The 23772-nt window shown below is 37.0% G+C and overlaps 1 protein-coding gene across 6 annotated transcripts in view; it reads right to left on the bottom strand.

Annotated features, from left to right (window-relative positions):
- Nucleotides 1-1747: 1747 nt before the first annotated feature.
- Nucleotides 1748-23772, bottom strand: part of BLTP3B (bridge-like lipid transfer protein family member 3B) — a 51714-nt gene continuing 29689 nt past the window's right edge. For 3 of the 6 annotated variants that reach the window (XM_052668177.1, XM_052668181.1, XM_052668182.1), the window contains exons 10-21: nt 22363-22545; nt 22170-22267; nt 20219-20360; nt 19303-19496; nt 15709-17213; nt 15079-15254; nt 13587-13723; nt 11955-12105; nt 8074-8330; nt 5805-5913; nt 4081-4253; nt 1748-3361 (exon numbers count right to left, since the gene is read on the bottom strand). In XM_052668177.1, the coding sequence (XP_052524137.1) occupies nt 3236-3361; nt 4081-4253; nt 5805-5913; nt 8074-8330; nt 11955-12105; nt 13587-13723; nt 15079-15254; nt 15709-17213; nt 19303-19496; nt 20219-20360; nt 22170-22267; nt 22363-22545 (3251 nt within the window). In that variant the 3' untranslated portion in view covers nt 1748-3235. Of the gene's footprint in view, nt 3362-4080; nt 4254-5804; nt 5914-8073; nt 8331-11954; nt 12106-13586; nt 13724-15078; nt 15258-15708; nt 17214-19302; nt 19497-20218; nt 20361-22169; nt 22268-22362; nt 22546-23772 lie in introns of those variants that run through there. The other 3 variants (XM_052668179.1, XM_052668180.1, XM_052668183.1) reach the window with 3 other exon arrangements.

Here is a 23772-nt window from a genome sequence, read left to right as displayed (position 1 = left end):
TATATATATAACTATATATATATATATATAACAGCTCACTTTGAGCTGTTCACTTCTGCAGTATATCATTACATTTTTGTACTTCTGGAAGTGTGGATTCTAGATAGAATTTTTTATTATCAAGTTCCCTGTATGTTTCGTACGAATAAAGGCAACCATCACCATGTCAGGCTTAGGAAATGTTCTGTAGCTAGCAGTTCAGCCTTAGAGATCAAATATGATTCCAGCTTAAGACTCAAAGTCCATTCCTAGAGGAGCCTGCTTACAACTGAACAGACAGGGAGAACAGATGCAGGCAGGCCAAGAAGGAAGTTCCTTCCCAGCCATCCCTCTGCCAAAGGTCATGGTATATGTAATCCAAGGACTGGAATAGTCTCTGTCAATAAGCAGGGCCAGGGACATGGACACATTAGAGAGCAGCCAGGATCTACACAACTCTATCTCTTCAACAGACCTTTTAGAAGTAATTCTGTAAGGCTGTATAATTTTGATTTAAAATTGGTGCTTGTTGTTAAGAGTTACTGTGAGAACTGAAACAACGCATGCCAAATGTTTCAATGACATTGCTTGAGAAAGGGCACAGGCTCCTCAATGTCAGCCAGTCTGACACTGTACTGGGCACTGGAACAGTATTTCTAAACAAGTCAGATGAGCATTAAGCTCATGGGTAGACCGGTTTAAATTTCCAGAGAAAATGTAAAATAAAACTTGGTATCAGTTTGCTTGCAAGCCTTGTGGAATCAGTCTTCTGCATGCACTGAAGTTCCCTTAACCGTTCTGTTTAGTTCTTTGCAGAATAAAAGGCTGCAATTCATTCAAGAGACTCTACTGATGATACACATTTCATACATCGGATTTAAGGAGGTTATGAGTATTAGCAGAGCCCTGAGAACAAATTAAGCCTTTTTATTTGATCTGAGGCCTTTAATTACTATTTTTAGGATTACCTATTAAGGTTTCATTTAACTATGTACTTTCAAACACAAAAAAACCCGTCCCTCTTGTTACTTTTTCAATGGCAAAACTCATGTCAGAGTGACACAGTACCACCACTCTCAGTAATGTGAAGCCCACCACCAAGCACACACTTCTGAACGGTCTGCTCATTATTACAAAACTGTCCTGAAAAGAAATGTATTCAGTCGTAATGAAAAGCAAAAAGATGAAACAGAATTTCTGTACCTGCGCTGGGAAGAGCCGCTTTGTTTGGGCTGGGTTTTTTGGTTTTCCTTTTTGCTAACAGAAACAGGCGTCAGCTTGTGCAGTAACAAGGAAGAAGTATCTGATATTGTTATTTCTGTTTAAAAATTAAACAAGTCTCAACATATTATTCCAGCACCGTACTGCCAACCATTCTACACATTCCTTTCCTTAGAATAATTCTAACTAGATCTTGGCAGGGGTAAGCTGAGTTACAATTACCAACTCTGAGTGTACCAATCAGAACTCAACCAGGTGAGAACTCCTCCCCTGACTCTAACATGATATCTGCGCAAACTGGGCTACCCACATTTAACACCGTGATTTCTTAAATACCTATTTGAAATACACATATTAAGTTTCTGTATTAGAAACTGTCATGCACATTTTTGTTCACCTTATTTAGAATAAGATAAAAATTTCCATGGGTGTTAAAGGGAGTTCCGGGTTTTGAGAGGCAGGCTTTAAAATAGTGCCTGAACCAGTTCTTCCATAGAGCCCTTGATTAAAATTACACACTTTCAATAACTTTTTACAGCAGTGAAAATTCAGTGTCCTCCAAAAAGTTTTAATGAAAAGCAGTTTAATTTAAACCAGTTTGATAGCCTGAATACACAAAGTCAAACCATGGGGTACTAAATACTTTTTGAGATATATCTACATTTATCTGCGTATCTACAAACAAAATATCCCCCAGACATCCCATGGAGCAGAAACAATTCATGGTAGTAAATAAAAGATTCTAGTTGTCAGATTCAAGGTCACCATTTAAATTATTCAGTCATTTTCACTTCTAGCAAAAACAGTCTCTTACAGGTATGCATTTATTTGATCTTGTTTCCAACACTGTTCAGAAGCACACTGATAATCTGTTTCACAGCATTGTGCTTTTTTATTCATTCGTACCAGTTTTTAGCTGAAAATTGATTATTTTGTACAAATCACCCATGGTTTAAATTGCATAATTACATCTCATGTAATCTCACAATTTTATAGGGTAATTAAATGTTTCTCTAAAGCTTTTTAATATATATGTGTATATATATATATATATATTTATAATCAAAAAAGCAATATACAATTAATGAATCCCTGTAGGAGTTTCCCTCCCGCCCCCACAAGCACTGACCTTACATATTTAAATACACTGGACCAAAGCCTTGGGCATGTCTGATGAACTTCACAGAATCAGACATAGATGGAAAATGGCTGAAAGATCACCTTTCACAAACTGCTGGATCCTTCTGCAGGGCTACCTCCTCATCACAGAGAGAGAAAAGCATGTGTGTGAATGTCTAAATTAGACCAGCTGTACAGATGCTGTGGGCTTTCGTGCTGGAATAAACTCCAGTAGTGCCCTCTAACTTACATTCTCCAGCATTTACTGTGGTATTTCAGGAGCACGTGTGGAAAGGGTACATAGAACTCTATAGCACCAGAGGATTATTCTTAAAATCCTCTCTGGGCAAATTACATAGAATTTAGGGCCAGTTTAGGGCTATTTTAATTTTCAGTACTATACTATTCTAGGGGATCTAACATATCATAGTGCAAATGTAACCTCCTATATAGAAACTGTCTAGTAATACTAGAACATAATCTTTACAAACAGAGGTACAGTTTGTTAACGAGGCATGGTGCGCTTTACTCAGTTAAGCAACTGGGCACCTTCTTTCATTGCTGAGCCATCCAGTTTTCAAAAAAATCCCAAGTGTTTTAAAAATAACATCTCCTTTAATAATATTGAAAGTAGCTGATATGACTTTTTTCTTCAGTAAATTAATAAAGTATGGTATAAACTGATTTCTCCAGTCATTTCAGTTCAAAATGGGCTGAAAAAAGTTACAGTATCTAATGACATTTTCAGAATAGTAACTATTTCAAAAACGTTTGTGATGAGAAAACTTTTGTTCGTGACCAAAAAAAAAAAAAAAAACCAACCAAAAACCATATCTTCCAGCAATTCACAAACAGTTCTTCAGATGGTGCAGTCACCTGAAGTTCCGGCAATGCCTCGCGCCAACAGAACACTGTCCTACTGATGATCAACATTCATCTTCTTTATACGATGAAGCAGGGCATCTTTCTCCATCTGGACCTCAGCAAGAGCTGCTTTAGCTTTGGCTAGTTCCTGTTTGAGACATTCGTTTTCTTCAACAAGCTGAAACAGTTGGGTTAGAAAAACATGTCATTGGCATTTCTGCATACTCTCAACATCATCCGTGACAGTAACTTCTAAAATGACATACACTGGTAGTCATACCCATTGTTTGGGGATGGCCTGTTGGGGTCAGTGACCAATTCCCAGTTAATGACGGCAGAAAATGGAAAGAACTGATGCAAGATCCCTAGAATCCATGTTTCAGTTATGCCACTTCCATCCTGCAGCAGAATGAAGTAACACTACATTCTGAGGTCTAAGAATGGATTCTTATCCAGAGGAGAAAGAAAGCTAAACTTTTTCACCATCAAATCAATATCCAGATACGACTGAGAGGTTAATAACAACCTGACTCAGGCATCTAGTCCTTTGCCTTTGATAGCTGTGCTGTACAGAAGATGGGGAGGTGGGGAAAAGGAAGACAGGAGTATTAAATAGTTTGTGACTTTCTCCTTCTTGAAACTCCATCTGATATAGAGGGAAAGAATTGCTCTGCTATATACTACCACTCTGTTCAGATAGCAGTATTAAATTTATTTTGCATGCTTACATACTGAGCCATGCTATATTATCTGCAATTTCTACTTTCCAACCCAAACAGATTTCTAAACAGAAGTAAAACCTGAGCTCACTCTCAAATAATCTAACTATTCTGATGACTGTAGCAACTTTGAGGGAAGGGGAAATAAAGGGGGGAAAAAAAAAAAAAGAATTCTTACTACCTCATTTTTTATGAAGTCAGCTGAATCTCTGTTTGATTTAACTGGGCTAGGAATTTCACAAGTAGTCTGTGTAGCTTGGTCCTGTGTTTTATGTCCTGCAGGTCTTGCTGCTTGCTGCAGTGCACTACTTGAATTCTTCATCTTCGACCCATCATTTACTCTTTGATTGTCTGTATCACAGAAAGATGCTTGAGAGTAGTGTTCACATTTACAGTTTTTTTTTTTGAAATAAAACTTAATCAGCAGCAGCAGTAAACTAAACCACTTCAACAAATACAGTTTTAATATCAGACGTTCATATTTACCTTCCAAAATTAAATATAAAAATTGAAACGAAATTGAAATATAAGCCAAATACTCTTTTGAAGGAATTAAAAAAAAAAAAAAAGGAGAGGAGGTGTAAGAAGACACAACACACATCTTCCAGCTCCAAGAAAATTATCACATTTTTATACTGAGTGCTATCATCACTATAGAGAATGCATTCTGAGTAATTATCTATACAAAGACAACAGAGCTTGCCAATGGAAAAAGCATGTCTGAATAACTGTATTTCAGATCTTCATTATCAGAAGCCTGGAACATGCATTAAAACGGGGGAGAGGAGAGCACAAGTTTGAGAACTATTAATATTGCCACTGCAGGAATGTCTGCAGGTCCAAATCAGATCTGAGGTCTGCCTTTAAGTTTAAAGATACTTGGATAAACCTGCAAAATGAAGATTTTAAATTAGAAAATAACTTAAATGGCTTGCTATTAAGGAAACTTTCTAACTGGAGTGCATGATAACATTAGGTTGGATGGGGCCCTGGGCAGCCTGGTCTAGTATTAGATATGGAGGTTGGTGGCCCTGCATGCTACAAGGAGCTTGATGATCTTTGAGGTCCCTCCCAACCACAGCCATTCTGTGATCTATTAAAACAAACTGCTGTACACTAAGTGTTAAACGAGGGCATTTTTCTTTATATTCCAATATTTTTTTCATCCTTCTAAATCCTCTCTTTAAATTACTCCTTCCTCCCTTGTCTAATATCTGAAGATGGCCAAAATGTGCCCCTGCTTTGAGCAAAAGGAAGGACCAAATTACTCTGATATTTTGACCAATATGTAAAAGACAGCAGTTATCAGTATTTAGTATTTGCCTATATATGTAGGAAAGAAAATTAATACATTATAAACCTTTCATAAAAGGTACAAAGCTAAATTCCTATTTGAAATGCAAGTCTCAGCACAAACCTAGTCATTATAACCAGGATGCAACCATAAAATGCACCATTTAAAATAACTTAGTGCATTTCTCAAATCGCACATATTGTAGAACAAATGATTATCTGCTATCTGCAAATCATAAAAAGAAAAAGCCAACATAAAGCATGCAGATAGCTATCTTGCTGAACTGTAAAGAAATGCAACTTCCTTCAAGGAAGGAATCTCAGGCATCTCATGAAGTGATGTGCATTAATGAAACAAGCCCTGAGAGTGTTTTATGCATATTCCTCACAGACAGATTCAGCTGCAGGTTGGTACCACTAACCATAGGCCACTCAAAAAGGAATATTTCTTGTGTGTGACTACACTTAGAATTCTACTGCAGCACTACTGACATAATTAACCACCAGTTACCTTTTCATTATTAGATATGTGTCTAAACAAATACAAACATGGAATCAGTAACAACTGGATTATAATACTGCGTTAACCAGTGGCAGGAAGATACAAACCTCTAATGAAGAAAGAGCCATCATCATTTCTTTCTATCCAAAGTATGTCAATATGCAGTTTTATGGGTACTAGCTCACACGCTTTGAGATTTTCACGTGGACTATCATCCTGAAAAATACAAGTATCCAAAAATGAGTTCACCGGGAAATCAAAATTGTAAACATGTTAAATTAAACTTAGGTTTCTTTAATGAAACTTGAAAGGGCGCAGAATTTTCTAATGAGATTTCCATTATACTTCTGCTTTCTTTTTTCTTTTTTCTTTTTTTTTTTTTAATTTTCCCATGGATCATATTTAAGGCCTAAATTTATCTCTCAAGTAAGTCTGCTGAACTCAATATATACAGTTTGGTTAAAATACTTCAAAGTATTTTCACAGACATTTCAATAAGATTTAATTCCAACTGAAGACACTTTTTAGCTCAGGAGCTCTCAGAGTCAAAGATAAGAAGCTCACACTATATAGTATCTGATTTTCCCCTGACCTATTTGAAGATTCAGTGGCACAGCTACCATTCTTGACAGAACCTCATCTTTTCAGAATTTAGTTTGGTTTGATGCCAACTGCAATTCAGCTCATTATTGTACCAAGCGGAAGGAAAACGTCACTAATTATTTCCTTTGGGGTTCCTCCAGGAAATCTTTATAGTTCATTATCCCTGTCAAGCAAGTTGATGCAGAAAAATCATACATATTATCATTAACACAAAATTGGATGAGGTGTTACTGTCAACGTTTCTTGAACATCACTAAGATGGCAGCAGAAAGTACAAAAACAAATCAGGAGTTTGAGGAAGGTTTTTTTTGTCCCCACAAAACATCCTGCAACAAGTCGCGTTCAGAAGAATACACGCAGCACTGAACAGATTACAGGTATAAGGTTAAGCCATGCTCTCCTGCTCTCTATTACCAACAATGATACAAAAATGAATAATCTGTATGCCAAATCTGTCACTGGTCAGCCATCACAAGCAACTTCACTGTGATGTATGCACTGCTGAGCAAGAACTTGAGTACTTACACTTCCAAGCAGAATCTTATTGCCAGTTTATTGGTGTATATTCCCAATCTCAAACAGCCATTTTCTTAAGAACCATTTGCCTAAGCCTGCTTTTATTGGCAGGGTTGTGCTGCCAATAAGCCAGTACAACCCTGATTTTCACATATAGGTGATTGTGTGTTAAAAATTTTCTTTTTCCACTTCAGTATTCACATTTGTGATGCACTGGAATCTAGGGAACAGATCCATTCTTAACAAGTGTCCTTGCACTACTTCTGTTGTAGAAATAGCCCTGAAGGAGTGCCTATGGATCCTCAGGGGGTGAAGAAGCTGCACAAAGGAGAGAGGGAACACTGATGCAGTCTGATATTCAAGTCTGAGCAGAACACTGTGGAGGCAATAGATGACATTCTGGTCAAGAACGATCTTAACAGAAACAAGGCCTTAGCTCAGATGCAGAATCTGACCTACTTCAGTTCTCACTGCGTTCATCATTTGCGTGCGCAATTAATAATTTCCAAAGAAATGTTACAATGATTTTTTTTTACTATTGTTTTTAACTGTCCTCATTTTTGCATCCAATGGTTCTGCAGCACAGAACTCACCACTTCATTTAGGTGTCTGAAAGAATGTCTTCGAGGAGACTTGAGTAGCACTGTCCTCTTAGCCTTACTATTTTAAGCTGAAGTAGTGAGAAGAGCTGCATTTAGTAACTGTTTCTAGGTAGGGCAGAACCTGAAAATCTGAGTTTGGAGAAACAGCACTCAAGAGGTTTGAACTGGAATTCTTGTTATTTTTTCCTTTTTTTGAACTGAACTTTCATTATGAAAACTGTCCTTTAAAGAAGAAGAAAAAGTTAACCTCAAAAAACAGTTTTATAATTAAAATACCATTACTTTGCCAATCAAAAAAGCCTAGTTTAAAAACAAAAAAATGAAAACAATCCCACAGTACTTTTAGAAATACTGAATACCTTACCTGTATACACCAAAACTTTGTCACTCTACAAAAGTGGCTAGGAGAGGACGTTTTAAAAAATAACAAATACTGATTTATGTAAATAGTTTGGTCTTGCAGAGAATCCCTCTCTGGGAATATCAGAGTTAACCAAATCTATGGATTTTTAAATTGTTTCAGTATTATCCAAAGACATTACAAAGCATGATAGCAGTTTCTTTGAAGTTAACTATATCCAGATTACGAAGTTATTATCAAGGAAATGAAAACACAATTTCCTTAAAGCAGTTAAGTAGCTCTTAGTTAACATACTTTTAAATTAATCATTGCATTAGAAACTTTTATCTTCATAGGCATCACTTCTGCAACAGCTTCATCTTCTAGAAAATGCTGAATGTTTGCGAGGGAAGACGTTAGAAATTCAGCACTGAAGTTCTCAACGTGACACTGAAGAAAACCATTTTTAACAGCCAGCAGAGAATGCATGATGGCACTAGGCCCACTTTCCCATCTCAGACTAATCTCAGGTGATGGTTTAACTGGTCCAGCCACAGCTTTACAATCAGAACCTGTTGCAGAAGGAAAACAAATTTGCATTAAAATTTTGCAATGTACAAAAAGCAATTATGGTTCAATTATTTCCATCTCCATTGTCCAAATAGTTTTCCAAAAGCACTTGGGAAGTATTACTCAGGATAATGCAACACTGCACATACATACTAAATTCAGATTGTACCTAGAAGTACAAAATTTTCAGTATATTACAAGTACTTGTATTTCACTGTGACAAAAGAGACAATATATAAGTACTATTGTACACAAAAGACATGCATTTTCTCAATGTCCTGACAATCAAAAAGCAATTGTTTTCATACTTTTCCACCAACTCCTTCAATTTTAATTCAGAAAAACTTGCAAGTCAGTTCATACTCTCAGGAAAGCAGGTATTCTCTTAGAAAGGTAGAATTTCCTGACACAGCAAATTACTCGCTGCGCAGGAACATAAACAGCAATCAAGATAGAAAATGTAACTATATGTTGTTCTATCATTTGTAGCAGTAGATTTGAACTTTAAGAGAACTGGCATTCTCTTGTTAGATTCAGACTTTTTAACCAGTAAGGACAATTGCAACATTCAACTGAACAGTTCTAGAAATTAAATAAAAGACTTAAGGCAATGAGATATTGAGAAAGTAAGTCCAATATCCCTCAGAAAAAGAGGGTTCACCACCAGAAATAAATACCTCAAGGATATTGGCCCTCTTGGCCACCTGAGCACACTGCTGGCTCATGTTCAGCCGAGCATCAACCAACACCCCCAGGTCCCTTTCCTCTTCACAGTCATCCAGTCACTCATCTCCAAGCCTATAGCACTGCATGGGGTTGTTGTGGCCAAAGTGCAGGACCTGGCACCTGGCCTTGTTGAACCTCATCCCATTCACGTCAGCCCAGTGATCCAGCTTATCTAGATCCCTCTGAAGAACCTCCCTATCCTCAGGCAGATCGACACCACCTCCCAGCTTGGTGTCATCTGCAAACTTCCTGAGGGTGCACTCAATGCTCTCATTTAGGTCATCTGCAAAGGTATCAAACAAGATACCTTTGTCCCCAGTACCGATCCTGGGGACACCACCTGTAACCACTTGTCGCCAGCTGGACTTACCTCCATTAACCACTACCTGTTGGGCACGGCCCTCTAGCCAGCTCCTTACCCAAAGAAGGGTATGCCTGTCCAGGCCACGGGCACCAGTTTCCCCAGGAGAAACCTGTGGGAGGTCACCTCAAAGGCTCTGCTGAAGTCTAGGTTAACTAGACTCAGCAGCCTTTCCCTCATCTACCAGGGTGGTCACCCAGCCGTAGAAGGAGATGAGGTTGGTCAAGCACGACCTGCCTTTCATGAACCCGTGCTGGCTGCGCCTGATCCCCTGGACGCCACACACGAGCTGTGTGATCTCATCAAAGATGATTTGCTCCATAACTTTCCCTGGTACTGAGGTCAGGCTGACAAGCCTGTAGTCCCCCAGATCCTCCTTATGGCCTTTCTTGTAGATGGGAGTTGCATTGGCAAGCCTGTTTTATCCTGTTCTTTATGCTCTCCCCACATTACTGACATGCAGTTTGTTGAAATCTCCCCTTCTTCATTTCTGGTTGTGTAAATATGAGCCATTATAGTAAAGCTGAAGAGATGGCTTAGGGGACATCTACAAGCAGTCTTCCAATACCTAGGATGAAGTTACAAGAAAGACCGAGCCAGGATCTTCACAGTGGTTCTTAGCTGAGAGACAACAGCCCAAGCTGAAACTGAAGGTAAGGAATAAGGGCAATTATCCTGTGATCTTCTGGTTTCCTGTAGTGACTGCTTTGCTGTGTACTAACATTAAGTCATAAAACATATCATATTTGTTACCCTTTACCCCTCTCTTTCAGAAATAACCTACTCTGAATTATCTGGCAAGCATTACAAAAACAATCAAAGAAACTAGTATGCTGCTGAGTTGCAAGTTAGCTACATTGCTTCTTGGTCACAGATTCCTACAGTTTAAACATTGCACAATCTGCTATTAGCAGTACATGTAATGTCTTACTTAGGAAGGAAAAAAAGAAAAAGAAAATGTATTCAGTAATGCTTTAATGCTTATTCTGCACAGCTCCAAATGAAACAAACAAACAAAAAGATACTTCACAGAATTAGTGTTCCTTCTGAAATTATGCAGCCAGTTCACAAAGCACTTGGTTAAAATTCCAAGATGCCTCTGCTGATCACATTACATTCATGAGACACAAGCTTTTTGATACATCACGTCTCTACAGACACACTTAGGCTGCCTGTCAAAGAAAAGATGTTTGCACTACGTGAGCATATTTTGAAAAGGCATAGTTGGCACACTGTTAATTGCTCCTGTAATGCTATAGTAACCACTCACAGTGTCAGTGCCTAAAGATTCAGCTTTTTGACACTCTAAACCAGGAGCACTACAGACCAAAACTGTAGAAAACCAGACAATTATTTCATAAGTCACACTGACATTCTGCTTGGTCAAATTCCAGCCTTGAGAGGTGGGCCCAGGAGAACCTCGTGAGATTCAACGAAGCCAAGTGTACAGTCTCTGCTCTAGAGTGTTTCTCTTCCTCTCAGGCATATTTAAGGACTTTAATACCTAAATCCCGTCTGTCTGGATTAGAGCTAAAAAAAGCTGTAGCACATGTTGTGGTTGCTTTTTTGTTGTTGTTGTTTTTTCTATTTACTCCCTCTTGCTTTCATAATGACATAATGAGAGAACCAAAGCTGTCTGCTGATGCATGAACCGACAGCCAGACAAAAATCCTCCCCTGCTGGATCACCCTCTCGTCTTCAGATGCAAGAACTCAATTGCAACATCATGCAACAGCTGCTCAGGTTACCAGCACATTTTTTGTTTGTTTTGTATTAGCTAAGACATCACAGGCTGCATCACCAAGCCTCCTGAAGAAAATCCATATTGCTGAAAAGCTGGAAATAAATGGCAGTCAAGCATTGCTGTAACTTTTTCTCATGAAAGGAACTGAACCAGAAGCAGAAGGCAGGTGCACTGGGGATCCACCCTCAAAACCCTATTGCTGGCATCCAGTGATCTGTGTAGAAGGCTGGCAAAGGGGAGGAAAACAAACTGTGACAAAGTGGCATGCCAATACAGCAAGCCAAGAAAAAAACCTCATAGTATGTGAACTATGTTTTCTGGCAGAGAATGTACATGGATCCACACCCAAGAACAGCTCTCACTTAATACACTGGTTGATCTAGTTGTGCCAACACATGGCATGAAACTACATTTTCATCAAGATTTAGGAAAAAAAAAAATAGAAAGGAAAAAAAGGCCACCACAGTGGCCATCTTTCCTGGTAAAGAGTCAGTTTTTACTTTTCTTAAATCATAAATTATAAATTAGCTTAATCTGCGGGCTTTAATTTAACACACAGAAAGCATTTTGGAGAAAAGAATAAACTGTATTCAGAAACAGTCTTTCAAGACAAGGTACAGTTAGGCAAAGCATCATTAGAGCAGTAACAGGACTCTATCTTGATGAAACAATAACAAAATGTAATGCAACTTAGATGAGCTTAAAAAAAACAAATTAATCAAGAGAATTCAATACAATAAATGTGGGGTTTTGTTTTTGTTTTTTTTAAATTAAGATCTCACTGTTAGTTCTTACCCACAGTCCTGTTGCAAAGATAATGTCGAACACTGATGTTTCCAAGTTGATTTGGTATCACTTGGTTGACCTGAAGGCATATTTCTGTGTCTTCCCCTCTGATGTCAATTTCACCGTTCACACCAAATATTTGGAAAACCACAACAGACATCTGTCAACAAAAAATAAGATAAAAAACAAGATTTTAAATTGAATTTATATTGTTTATTGCCTATGAAGTTGCCTAAAACTTTCTCCCCTCTCTCAAAAAGAATAGAATCTTTATATCCATAACTCTTGCTCAGAAGAGTAACAGAAATTTTTCTCATTTCTTCTTTTTGCACCCATTGGATTGACAACAGGTTGGTTCAATTGTCTGCTCAGACAAGAGTCTTGTAGTCATAACCCACCATAACAATTCAGAACTGGCCAGAAAAGTCCTGAGACAGACTTTCCCCACTCTTGATGGTCTGCATCATACCCAACATTTTTTAAGGATGCACTGAACTTCCTGCATATCATAAGCACAACCAAGCATTTTCAGTGCTGAATCCAGCCAAGATAAAGAATCAACACAGAATACAAAACTTCAGCCATCTGCTCAGTAGTCAATCCTTCTTCCTCTATGTGCAGTGTCTTTTGAAAAAAGTAGAAGCCAGTTTCAAAAGTCGGCTTTGGTACTGGGATACATCCATCCATCATCATCATTGCTACAAATCTGGGCTCCATTTTGGTTTTTTTTCCTGGTGCATTCTGCACGTAGAACAAACATGCCAGCATATATTTGTGTAACAAGCTGCATGAACTTAGTACTCTCCATATTACTCATACGCACAAGTGAACGAGAGCTTATTTGGAAGGAACTAATCACTTAAATGAGCTATGGTTTTTTTCATTTGTTTTTATTTTTAAATGAAAGTGAAATTCACTCCATTTCATTTGACCCATGCATCCCTGGGTTTCTGGTTCACGATCTCAACTGATATAAGAATATAACTGAATAAATACTGATTAGTGTAAAGACCAGGAAGGAGTAAGCAGATAAGCAAATGAAAAAAAGGTGGTGCTTGCACGATGTCTCAGGAAGAAGATATTTCCCTATATCCCCTGTTCTTACAGTCCTCACTAAATAGTGGCCATTGTCTCGACATAATTCTGGACAAAAAGCATCTCTCATCTGAGCCAGGAGGACCACTGGCAAGCTCCTCTTTGCAACTACTAGAGAATGTTACATGTGCTGAGGAAACATCTCCACCTAAGAGGCTTTTGAGTTATAATGGTTAATCTATACTCAGTGTGAAAAAAGTTTAAAAATACCATATTCAATACTTAAGAGCATAAAAGAACACGATGATAGAACAAAATATTGCTGTGTACTAAACCAGAAAGATTTTCTGGCATTTTAAATTGGAATAGCTACTGCCATTTATTAATGGTAGCTACAGAGGAGATAACAAGGATAGAGAATGCTCAGCAGAACTTGGACTATAATATTCATTTGTACTTAATTGCACCAGATCTACAGGCCTACATAATGCACTAACAAAACCTCCCCAAACTACTTGAAAATCCCTTCAGAAAGTATTCATTTTTGCTCTATTTTCATCTTTAATTTACTGAACCATGTATTCTAATGGAATTCAACAGTATTACCATTTCTTCACTAGTCTCATGGGCATTCTCTGAAGCAGCACTCATGGCATCTGGAGATGACCCATCACAATTTTCAATCACTGTGCCTCCTTCATGGGCATTTTCTGATGGGCTTTGATAGTTTGTGGCTGTAATACCTTCCACACACACACCAGAAAAAATGCAAAAGTTAACACAGCATAGCCTGAATCACTGTTGCATTAAGAATAAAGTCAGTGTCTGATACCGTATGCATGCACAAAACTCATTTTTAAAAAATGAGCTGAATAGCTTATTAAACAAAACCTATGACTGAACTGCCAAATCTATTCCTCATATAAAGAGGAGCAATTAAGGCAGGGTGGTGACAAAAATGAAATGGCACTCTACATGGATTGCCTGAAAACTTGTGAAGGGCCCTTCTTAGTTTTCTAAATCAAACATCAATCTAATTCAGCAGAAAAAAGGTTAAGAGTTCCAAGGTGTTTATCTAGAATACCATACAGCACCTTTAAAGCAAATACAGTTTTGTGTTTAAAGAAATGAGATACATCTTTTTTTCATTAGAGTGATCATTGAGGTTATTGTTTCCTTGACAACTAGGAAGCACACAGACTTAACTTACAGCTAAATAGCGTTTAAGTTAAAAAGACATATAAAGGTTATTTAAAATGGAAGATTCACTTTATAGCACACTCCTACATATGCAGGAATACTCCTACAATCCAAAACATATAACAGGTTTGCACATAAAGAATTACTGTTCTTTTTTTTTTTTTGGCCTAGAACAGTAAATCTATGGAAAAAATTACTGTCTTTCTAATTCAAAAGTAGAAAACAGGTAATGTCTACTTATTATATTTCCTGACATTAGAAAATTACTTCATCCGTTAAATCATTAGTTGCACAAGACCACAATGCTGCAGACGATATAGAGACAATTATATTGATAAATTCATTTTTTTCCACACAGATCAGAACCAAAGACTCATGCACAGATAAGCAAAAACTGAACAAGTATTTGCTGTTACACAGTCAGTAGGTATGAACTGCTTTATAAGGAATGAGACTACCAAGTTATTTGCCAGGTGGCATGACAAATACTAGTGAAAATCTTTCTTTTTTTTTTTTCCTCCCCTCATCTACTATCAAAATTCAAGCTCCTTTACCACTTCAAGTGTATTTCAGGGCACAACTCTAAAAACTTACAGCTGAAGCAAGTGCTTAAAGCAAAGCAGGAAACTGTTTAATTCAGGGTTCCAACACAGTGCTGCAATGCATTAGCTCACCTCAAGAGATGAAAACTATGTAGTGCTTAAATTAAGTTGCACATGCAATTGCTTTCCCTTGAGATGACATGTGGAAATGCTTGTTATTACTCACTAGTGGAGCTACCAGAAATAGTGCTGTAACATATCCAGGATTTGCTGCACCGCAATGCATCTGAGTATCATTTCAGTAATGAACAACATTTTCATGCATTGTTTAAAAACATTTTGTTAGGTGTATTTACCTTTTTCTAGAAAGCTTTGGCTATCACTTCCATCACTCTCCGCTAAATGCTCCTCTAGCATCATACTATCAATAGAGATGGTATCCAGAGAGACCTGTGATGGACTTCTTTTCATATTCTTGTAGGAAACAGAGAACGCAGGAAGGCTGGATGGACAGCGGTCCCTAGGCTTTGCACTTTGAAACATTAAGACATAAGAAATTATTTTTTCACCTTAACTGAATTTCCTAGAAGTTACTTTAGAGAAGTCATCTAAGCCAGGCAAGATATAAAAGAAACAAACAAACAAACAAAAAAACCCCAACATTATTTTACAATCCTTTAGCATGGAACAATCAAGCAAAGAAACAACATGCATTCCTGTACGCATGTCAATATTTTTCTCAATACATAATTCGTAACATTTAAATCAAATAAGCTGTTCAAACCAAGTAATTTTATTTTCACTTTCATTTTATCTTCTACTGAACGCTACCACATATCATCAGAATTTATATACTTTTAAAATTTTCATCTACTAGATGTTAGATAGGTCCACCTTCATTGATCATTATCACAAATACATGGACAAGACAAGAGAAATATTTTTGAAATAGCAGTAAAATTGATTTAGCATTAGATCTTCCATACCTGGATGAAGACTGGGATGCAAACATTCTAACTGAAGCCACCTTCTCTTTGTTGATTTCAAGCTCTTCGGATTCTAAGGCAGTTTCTGTTTCCAAGTCAGTGACTTGGTTAAGACAGGCTTCAGTTGTACCTTCCAGTTCATTTAACTTATTTGAGAACATATTTTTCTCATCCTCTTTATCAATGAAAAATTCTGTAGAATCTTCTCTCTTACTTAAAATGGACAGTGAATCCCTATGATGCAAGCCACTTCTGTCACTTAGAGGTCCACAGACCTCCTCTGAATCACTTCTACTAAAAAGCCCACTGCTTCCTCCTTCACTGGTATCTCCCAAACCTTTATCTGATGCATCATCTGAAAATGACGTTCCTTTCTGAAAATCCATAGTACTGTCTGATTTAAACAAGAGAGGATCCATTAAAACGCCTTTAACTTCAACATTCGTAGGCTTACAGTCAGATACATAATCAATATTATTAATACCAGCTTGTTCCATCTTATTATTGACTAACTTGTTTTCTGAAGTAAGAGCTTCCCCATTCCCCAAAGGAGAGAGCTCTGATGCCATGGGACTTCCTTCTTCCACAACTGGAGACTTACACGGGTTTCCCTGAGTCACTGGGTGGAGTAGTAAGGCTAATTCTGCACTTTTCACTAGGAACCCAATGCAGATATCTGTTTGCTTTGCAGGTTTTCCTGTCACTGCTTCTACATCATTCCTTAAGTTTTCCAGGAGCAATACCAGAGATTCATGGAGAAACAGCAAGAAAAGATACTGGTAATGATTGATCTGCATGCTTACATGTTTTTGAACGTGGACAAGAACATGCACATCTGCATCAGAGGAAGAGCTTTCAGAAAGCACTCCCAAAGAGTCTGAAAAATGAGACATTTGAATGCCATTGGCCAAAGGTTCTGTCTCAGTGCTGTAATATTCTTTTAGAAGTTTTTTGCGTTGCAGTCTGTTGGCAAGATCACTAGATTCACTTTTTGGAATGTTAAAAGCTGGCTGATTGTGTGATAAAAGCTCTTTTTGTGACTTTGCATATCGTAGTGGCTGGCAAATCCAAAGTGAAAGAGGGAATGAGTCCACAAAGCTTACAGGTCGCCCCTTCCCACTTTTTGTTCCTTCATAATCTATCCAAAACTGAGAAAAATGTAAGGCCCAAACATCAGTAGCTGCAGATGTCTTTAACGCATATTTATTCAATTTGGGGATGATATAACCTTTATAAACATCATGCATTTTAGTATCTTGTTCGTGAGCATGTCTCTGGAAGATTGGATGTAGGAGATTAAAATTCTTCTGGGACTTAGGAAACGTTGTGAAAGTTCTGCTAAAAAATTCGCAGTCTTTGAAGTTCTGAAACAAAGCTTCAAGATCAGAGTGCCTGCAGTTTGGTGAGTATCTTGTATTTGTAGCAATCATCTCTGAACTTTGAATGGAAAGTGCACGAGGTTGATCTTTGTGAATTTCAAGTTTATTTTCAGCTGGAATTATGAACTGCAAGAGAGAAACATATTTCACCAAGTTATAAAGATGTAGATTAACTATACAATTAAAAATTTAATAATAGCAGCCACCACAAGAGCTAAAATACAGGAATGTAATTAGAATTTTATGAGAACTCAAGCACACTAAGAAAGGAACAAGGTGTCATGGTTTTCCTGTGGGGGGAAGAGTGAGGAGGGCCTAATTCCTCATTGCAGGCAGTAGGCCCTCAATCCACAACAACATAAACGTCAGGCTTGGAAATTATATATTTCTTCCAATTTTTAAAAGGGATCATGCAGTATCAAAAACTCAATGCTCTTACAAAAACATATGGGACTCACACTTTTCTTCTCCAAAAGACTTAAATTTAGAGCAGCTGTGTTAGGCTAAATTTTCTAATTTCTTAGTTGAATTGAGAAATGGCTTGGTAGAAAGTTTCTGCAAGTATTCACAGTATTTAAAACTTTGAACTCCAAATTTTAATCCTCTTGTTTTAAATCTACTTTGTCAGATGTGATTTTTCCCTGCACTATTTCATTTGCATTGTAAAATAAAAATATATGTATGTGTTAACACAGGTAATACTCTTAACATTGCAGAATACAGAAGAGGTGTTGTGTGACAATTATCTGAAAAACATCATTTTCTGCTAAGAAAAAAAAATAAAAATACACTCCAATTTCTAAAAATACTCAAACTATGAGAGTATTCTAGACTTACTTTTAACCTGAACACCCTTAGCTTGAGTTTTAATGGAAATGTGTATTAATGCCTGCTCCTGTATCTAATATAGCACTGTGCCCACACCCATTTTGCTGGTATCAGTGTTATAACACAAGGTATCATCACATCCTCATATTCTGTCTAGAGAGATCAGAGTAAAAAAATTCATCCTTACACTTAAAAGATGGAAGTGACTAAGCCTTCCCATCTAAATAAAAAAAACTCAGAACAAAATAACCAAATATGTAGCTATGTAGTAATTAAGTATAATATGCAAATATCATGCACACCAGTAGTAAAGATTCATAACTGATTAGGAAGAAAAAAAAAAAAAAGCAATGAAGATATAATTAAATAAATAATATGAATCAGAGTTTGAGGAATTGATGGGTACTTTAGTTCTACCTTCTCTTAGTTTAGTGGGCTATTCACATACAGTCATTAAATATTTTATCAGCCTGTACTTGTAGCTCACTGGTCATTAGCGCTAAATAATCTTTCCATTCAGCACTTCATCAGACCCTTTTAGAGATCCATTAAACATGAAGTGAGAGCCTTAAGAAGGTGACAGTCTTTCCATAAGCTGCTAAATTTTTACAACCTTTGGAAACTCTCCTGTGGACGTTATTGAAAAGATGTTTGAAAAGATGTTTTTTTCACCTCTGAACCTTGAAAGCAAGAAAAAAAAAACAAAAAAAAAAACAACTGATGGCTTAACAAACCTTCAGTTTCAAAGAAGAAGACAAGACAAAAAGCTGATATAATACAGCTGTGCAGCTGTAATATCTACTGCCATTGTTCTGGAACAAACATGCAGAGAACAGACTTCTGTACCTGAACTACAGCACAGGGCCACTGTGAAACAGAAAATGGTAAAAGTGGGTTTTGGAGAAGGACACGTGCCTTCAAATGGAGTAGTTCCTTCATCCCAGAAATACTCTAACATAACCAGAGGGCTCTGATATGCTACAACTAGACGAGCAAAGAAGGTCACTTGCAAATACAAGGTTTTTGCTGTTTTAATATAGTTATCTTAATGTTAGATTTGAAGTTTTTTTTTTCTTTTGCAATGTAATCTTTACTGAACACAGTGAAATAAACATAGGGAAATATTTTTTGTTAATAGTCTTGGTTTAGACCTTTAACTAAAAGAAAAAAAAGAAAAAAAAAAGAAAACACCATAGGATATAAGATTAATTAGTATCAAGAAAGAAGTTTGCTTTCAAATCATATTTGCATACTTTCCCTAGAGCAGTGCAGTTTATTGCATGGGTTGTTTGTTCATTTATTCCTTAAGCTGCTTGGCTAATAGCTTTTCAAAGTAAAACTATTTTCTTGCAAAGAACCTCAAAATCCCTCATTAATGGCATTATACCTTTAACATTAGTCCATCAACTCTGACATCAACATGTTCATCTGATTTTGAATTGTCATTTAACTTGTACATGGCCATGAACTGAATAAGGCTCTGTTTCAAATCCAACACAAACTGGTTTAGCCAAAGAATACTTCTCTCATCCAGGGTGAACTGTAAAGCATTCAGCTGGCCATACAAATTTGGACAAGGAACTAAAAGAGAAGACAAAACAAAATCATTAGAACACGCAAAACATTTAGGGATTTTGTGGGTTTTGTTTGTTTTTTCTTTAAAATAAGCATAGAATCCTATTTTCACTTGTATTTCACATCAGAGTAACAGAAACCTACTCTTTTGGATAGGGGATGCTTAAAGTGATACACCTTTCCCTCACCTGAAGCAACAAATTGATTTTTTCACTTTAAATTACTAAAATACAGTGAAATCAGATGAGAGCAGAAGGCTGTCCTCATTACCAAAGAAGGGCAGGACCAAGGAGATTTGCTGCCCTCATGTTCCATCCCCAAGAAAACCACTGACATTTCTGTAATACAGAACAGGGAGAACCCACAACACATAAATGAAATGAGCTCCTGCAGATCTTTCATTGCATCTTAGATACAGCTACAGCAGTTGGAGTTTTTATGCGGCTAGGCAGTGTCACTACAGAAACGGTGTATGGTAAAGAATCAGTAATGTCTCAGTAAAAACATTATGTGTGTTTTCAGACTTAGTAAACTATGTCTGTAAAAGCCAGTACTTATAGGGATTTGTGAGGAGCAGAAATGAAGCAGTGTTGCGTCCTTTTCATTTAAAAAAACCATTAACTATTTTTGATCGTCAACCGGGAATTAATATTAAGCTTCATAAAAGTGAAAATTACATACTAGATATATATATATTGATTAAAAATATATATATATATGTATCTTACTAGGAAAGTCCTTTCCATCTGGATAGTAATATTCAGTGAATTCAATATGAATAGCTGGCATTTCTGGTGGAAGATAAAGTGACTTCTTATTGCAAGAGACCAAAGTTTTAGGGGAAGAACGACACTGGTCTGCTGTTGAGACCTGTAGAAGATTAACTCTGTTAATATATTACATTTTATAAATCATTAAGCAGCTGTAGTTGCAAATCTTTCCTCTAGCAAGGTAACATTCTACTGCTCTCAGATGTAGACCCCCAACTACATAGAGCCAAACAAGAAATATCCAGTTGCCTTATAGTAGGAATCCGCACAGAATAGTTGCACAAGAAAACTATGTAGCATTAATGGTATCTGATCTCTTTCACTCTTGTGAAGCAGGTCACTTTCAAAGACATTCAGTAGAAGCCTAAAGTAAACTGGTATGTTTAATGGAAACGCTACAGTTTCTATATAAGCAACTATGTTAGGACATGGCATATTTGTATACCAACTCTCCAAAAGGCTGCTGTATCTAGATGACATGGGATAAGCTACGTAAGTTTGTTAATAAAAAGTGTTATGATGTCCTTGCACTTCCAAAAGGACAAATTCCAGCACATGGGCCAATTGTGGACTGCAGACTGCTAAGCAAGCTGTTCAGCTGTCCTAGCAGGAGTGTATAAATTCAGCTGTGCCCAAAGGTCTACTTTACAGGAGAATCAAAACATCACAGAACAATAACTTATCATTTCTGTTTTCTTCCACTGTAAACTGTGAATCAAGAAAGACATCACATTTTTATATATATTTGACTCAAAATTTCATGAAACATACCATAGTTAAAAATATACATTTCCAAAACAAAGCTCTTTCATCCAACACTTTTCAGGTCTGACTGCTATCTGAAGTTAGACAACTTTCTAATATCAAATGTATGATGATATATTTGTATTATTTTAACTGGAAATAATGAATAAATAACCTTTATAAGTCTGCTTCACTCCATGTAGCTATTTTGAAATTGCAAGTATCTCTGTATTAACACATATTTAAAGTAATGGCATAGATAGACCTATCCAGAAAAATAGCTTTTTGTAAATTGTACAGAAAAAAGGACATTAAAAACATTGAAAAGGCAGCTGTGTAGGAAGGAGAAGACAACAAGCATCTGAAGAGCAGAAGACAAATGAAAACACTGGCAGTACAAAGTGATATTACAAGAACACTTGAAACCCAGATGAAAGCTCCTGGAAAGAAGCTCCAACCTCCTACTCGAACAGAAATGATATGGCTAAAAGCCCTGGAAAAAGGAATAAGACCAAACAGAAGTAACAATGACTAAAGGAATACACTAGGTATTTTTGTTAGGATGTGAAATTTGGAGTAGGTCCTCCAATACCACTACCATTTCACAATTACATTCCTTCTCCAGTTGCTTTGTCTGCACAAAAAGTAAGCAAATAAAAATGCTAACTGTAACAAATAATAAAGTAATAGTTAAAGAATACTCAAAATCTCACTAGGTGAAAGAGATGTTGGAGAACAATAAAAGCCTTTACTGAACATTTCATAAAAGGAAAAACAAACAAAAAGAAAACACTATGCACTTAGATATGCACTTAGGAAAGGAAAGCAATAAGAGAAGCATGAAAAAGAAAAGAACCCATTAAAATTCTAAGTACCTAAGAAAGAACAATGAAGGGTGAAAGTGTCAGGATTTGTGGGATGGCAGGAATTGCATCGAAAACATGATATGATATATGATTATGATAGGTGTCCTAATATAAAGTCAGTAGGGAAATATCCACCAATTTTGACATAGTAAAATCAAGTCCATAAAGGTCTAATCCAGTAATGAGTGGAAAGACTTCTATTATATTTCAGTGGACTTCGGATCCCTCCTTGAAAAAACATACTTATACAGCAGTCAAGCTCAAAGTAGCCCCAGTTTTCTAGGCTCAAAGAAGCATACCTGATATATATTGAAATCCGCAAGTCTAACCACAACAGGACTAGACATCAGTTTGCCCTTTGGCTGCTGGGAAGTTCCTTTCAGTGTCTGTTCCTTGCCTGTAGGAAAGTGATAGAATCAATGAAAACAAGTCACCTTCAGCATAGTTTTAATAGCTAATGGAATTAGAGCATTAGAGATACAAGCAAAGGACCTGTTTGTGGCTTTTGAGGAGATACAGCAGGTGGTGATGTGGCAGGAGAACCTATACCTTGATCCTTCACAGCCTGCTTAAGCAATTCAACATTACTTTTGAATTCATTTAATAACTCTTGGGCCCACCCACTTCTGGTTTTAGTGGCATCGCTATAATGCATCCAGTGATTGCAGCTGTCTCCTGAAAAGAAGAGGAAAATACTAATTCATTTCATTTGTAAACAAGCTTCTAACTGGGTAACAAATTTTCACTACTTCACTATTGTACTTTATTCAAAATATAATCCCTTTGCATGCTGCAATTGTAGAACAATAGAAGTTAAAACATATGTTATAACAGAATTTATACATTGCATAAAAAGCAAGTCACACAGCTTTATAAATTCACTCCGAAAATGACATAACATTGCTACCTATCTTTTAACACCCCTAACTAATGCTAAAAAACATCACTTGGTATATCTAGTCCAGAGAAATTTGATGACACATTGATTTCTTATGTCAGAAGATGCAAAAAACCCATCTGACTCAGGAAAAAAAAGGTGAGGGCCAATAGCAGGAAAACGTTCCCATACTCACTCTTTCTAATCTTAATTTTCCCTCCAAAACTTTAGGACAAAATTGTTGCTGGTCCCTTTTCGGAACTGAACTGTTTGCTTTGTTTCTCTAGCACCTTCATGGCACGCAACCAAGAAGATATGCACAATCAGACACAGCCTTAAAAATAAAAACATTATTTTATTCCTGACAAGTTTTTATTGATAAAGCAATCAAACAACTGAAGAAAACTGAGATCTCTTCTAACAGACTCTGTAAATACAGTCTACTAATCTGTTCAAGTATGCAGTACAAACAACTTTTACCAAGTGTCACGGCACTGTTCTTCAAATATCAGCATGTAAAAGCTCGCTACATTTTGAACTAACGCTGGAGATGAGTAAATATAGCTGGTATTAAAACAGGAAAATGACTTGGAGAAAAGTATTTCGAGTCTGAATGTAAAGACTTTCACATGGAAGACACTGCAACAGAGAAATGTACCACAAGAGATGACATTTCACCCCATCCTCCTGCCTTCTAGTGTTTTCTGATGGTTATTTCTATCTTTCCAGCTAAGAAAGAAGAAGGAAGAAAGGGAAGAAAACAGCAAGAGTGCAAAAGGCAGAGGTATGTTAAATTCAAGCCCATGAAGTCCATGTGTTTTTTCCAAAACAGGGAGAAAGTAGGGTCACCTCAAACATTCGCACACAACTACAGGACAGCAGCATCTGAGAGAAAGGCTTCACCCTTCCTTAAAGTCGGGATAGGTGTGTTTCTCTGAAGCACCCCTACACTAACGCCTGCACGTTACATGAGGAGCATGTAGGAGCAGCAGGAATTAGAGATGTGCATGCAGTTGCAGGGCTAT

The sequence above is a fragment of the Tympanuchus pallidicinctus genome, unplaced genomic scaffold (genome assembly GCF_026119805.1).
Source record: "Tympanuchus pallidicinctus isolate F22 unplaced genomic scaffold, pur_lepc_1.0 scaffold8, whole genome shotgun sequence".
Classification (NCBI taxonomy): domain Eukaryota; kingdom Metazoa; phylum Chordata; class Aves; order Galliformes; family Phasianidae; genus Tympanuchus; species Tympanuchus pallidicinctus.
Note: the sequence above shows the minus strand (reverse complement) of the source record. Positions and strands in the feature narration are given on the sequence as shown.